Consider the following 1947-nt stretch of genomic DNA (forward strand, 5'->3'; position numbering starts at 1 on the left):
CAATGGGCTGATCCCCAGCCCCGCGCACAGCGCGCACTGCAGCCTGTACCGCACGCGGACCCTGCAGGCGCTCAGCTCCGAGAAGAAGGCTCGCAAGGCTCGCTTCTACCGCAACGGGGACAGGTACTTCAAGGGCTTGGTGTATGCCATCTCCCCCGATCGATTCCGCTCCTTCGACGCGCTGCTGGTGGAGCTCACGCGGTCGCTGTCGGACAATGTCAACCTGCCCCAAGGTGTGCGCACTATCTACACCATCGACGGCAGCAAGAAGCTCACCAGCCTGGATGAGCTGCTGGAAGGTGAGGAGGAGGTGGTGGGCTTGGCGTTGGCGGCAGGAGGTGGGCGTGGGAGCTCGTAGTGTGTTGCGGGGTGAGTTTTGTTGTCATCACCCAGGTCAAAGCCAAAAGGTTGATCTGCTGAAAACTAACAGCCACAGAGCCCTTGTGGGCAAGTGGCCAGGGTTGCCCATGGTGGTGGAGGGCAGTAGGCCTTGTTTTCCCAGTTTGGACCATCCACTTGTCCCATCACCCTGAGTGCTGCTGTCTACAGGTGTGAGGGTTGACTCTAATGGTTGTTAAGCATCCACAGAACCCTTTAGGGCAAGTGGCCAGGGTTGCCCACTGCTGTAGAGGTCAGTAGGCCTTGTTTTCCCAGTTTGGACCATCCACTTGTCCCATCACTCCAAGTGCTGCTATCTCCAGGTGTGGGGGTTGACTCTAATGGTTGTTTAGGTCTTTTCATCTACAAGAACTGTAGCAAAGTTCTTTGCTACCCTTCAGTCATCACCATTTGTAACAGAGGGAAACGTTGTAATTGAATTCTCTAACAGTGTCACTGTTGACTCACAGTGGTTTAAGCTTTCGGAGAGAAAGCCCCAGGGCTGTGAAAAAGGGTGTTTATATCTTACCATTTATTAGAGCTAGCTGGTGTAAAGTCCTGTTTTTCAAATGTGATCGGAGTCCATATTAATAGAATTATCTACCTCGTCTGACTTCCAAAAGCATGTTATAGTATCACATGTATTTCAGAATTGCTCCTAAGTAGCTTTTGATAATGGGACTTAGCTGCTAAGGTTATGTAGACCTTGCAAATCTGATCAGAGCAGTGCTTGACTGGGTCTCAAAATGGGGCCAGAAGTAGTCTTTTCTGAATTAAACAGATGTTCCTTGTTTGTAGGGAGTGATAATTGTCAGAATGAGGAGCAGAATTCCCCTGTGTTTTCATGATATCTAAAAATACAGTTTAAGCTCGGTATTATGTGCTTTTCACACGTATTGGTTCTGTTGTGCACACTCTGAGGTTCATAATCAATTTGTACTTGGTTGTCCTCAGGTATTTAATACATCAGCCACTGCATTTTTCAACCCAGTGCCTCTATGTAACATTTGCATTAAGGAAGAAATAAGATTTGTAAGCCTCCTAATGCCTCCTGCTTCTTAGGCTTTCAGCTGTGTGTCCTTTAAACTTTGATTTGGAAACTTCCCTTTTCAAAGCAATGCTGAATCACACCTGGGGAATCTGTTGAGAAAGGCACCTGAAGGCCTTTATATAATGCACCAGTGAAGGCACTGGGAGTTAGAGACCAGCTACTCCACAATATGCAAGGGAAGGGGAGAGGTTACAGTATTTGCTGCATCAAAAAAACAATATGCATAAAAGTGCACTTCATAATAGTAAGGTAGTGCCTGAGGACTTTTGCCATTAATGTGTGATCTACCATGAGGCTGTTCCACAGTGAAAACAGAGGAAATGTGAAATGATTATAAGGTGAAATGCTGGCCCTGTGGCAATAAAATAAATCAATAATTTTTCATGACTTGCTGGTTAATTTAGAGATACCTAAAAAAAGTAAAAGAGGTGCTGGAGTGACAATGGAAGGGAAAGCAAATGAAGCAGAAATTGGGCCAACTAGTGCTAAGTTGGGGTGACTTGAAATGTTGCAGCAGG

At 46.6% G+C, this 1947-nt stretch overlaps 1 protein-coding gene across 1 annotated transcript in view; it reads left to right on the forward strand.

Moving 5' to 3' along the window:
- Positions 1-4: 4 nt before the first annotated feature.
- The window catches only part of LOC103800305 (serine/threonine-protein kinase DCLK2-like), a gene marked incomplete at both ends in the record, with an annotated part of 37449 nt that continues 35506 nt past the window's right edge, over positions 5-1947 (forward strand). The window contains one exon of the mRNA XM_009072677.1: positions 5-299. Within this exon, the coding sequence (XP_009070925.1) occupies positions 5-299 (295 nt within the window). The remainder of the gene's footprint in view (positions 300-1947) is intronic.

Source organism: Acanthisitta chloris, unplaced genomic scaffold, assembly GCF_000695815.1.
Source record: "Acanthisitta chloris isolate BGI_N310 unplaced genomic scaffold, ASM69581v1 scaffold15244, whole genome shotgun sequence".
Taxonomy (NCBI): Eukaryota; Metazoa; Chordata; class Aves; order Passeriformes; family Acanthisittidae; genus Acanthisitta; species Acanthisitta chloris.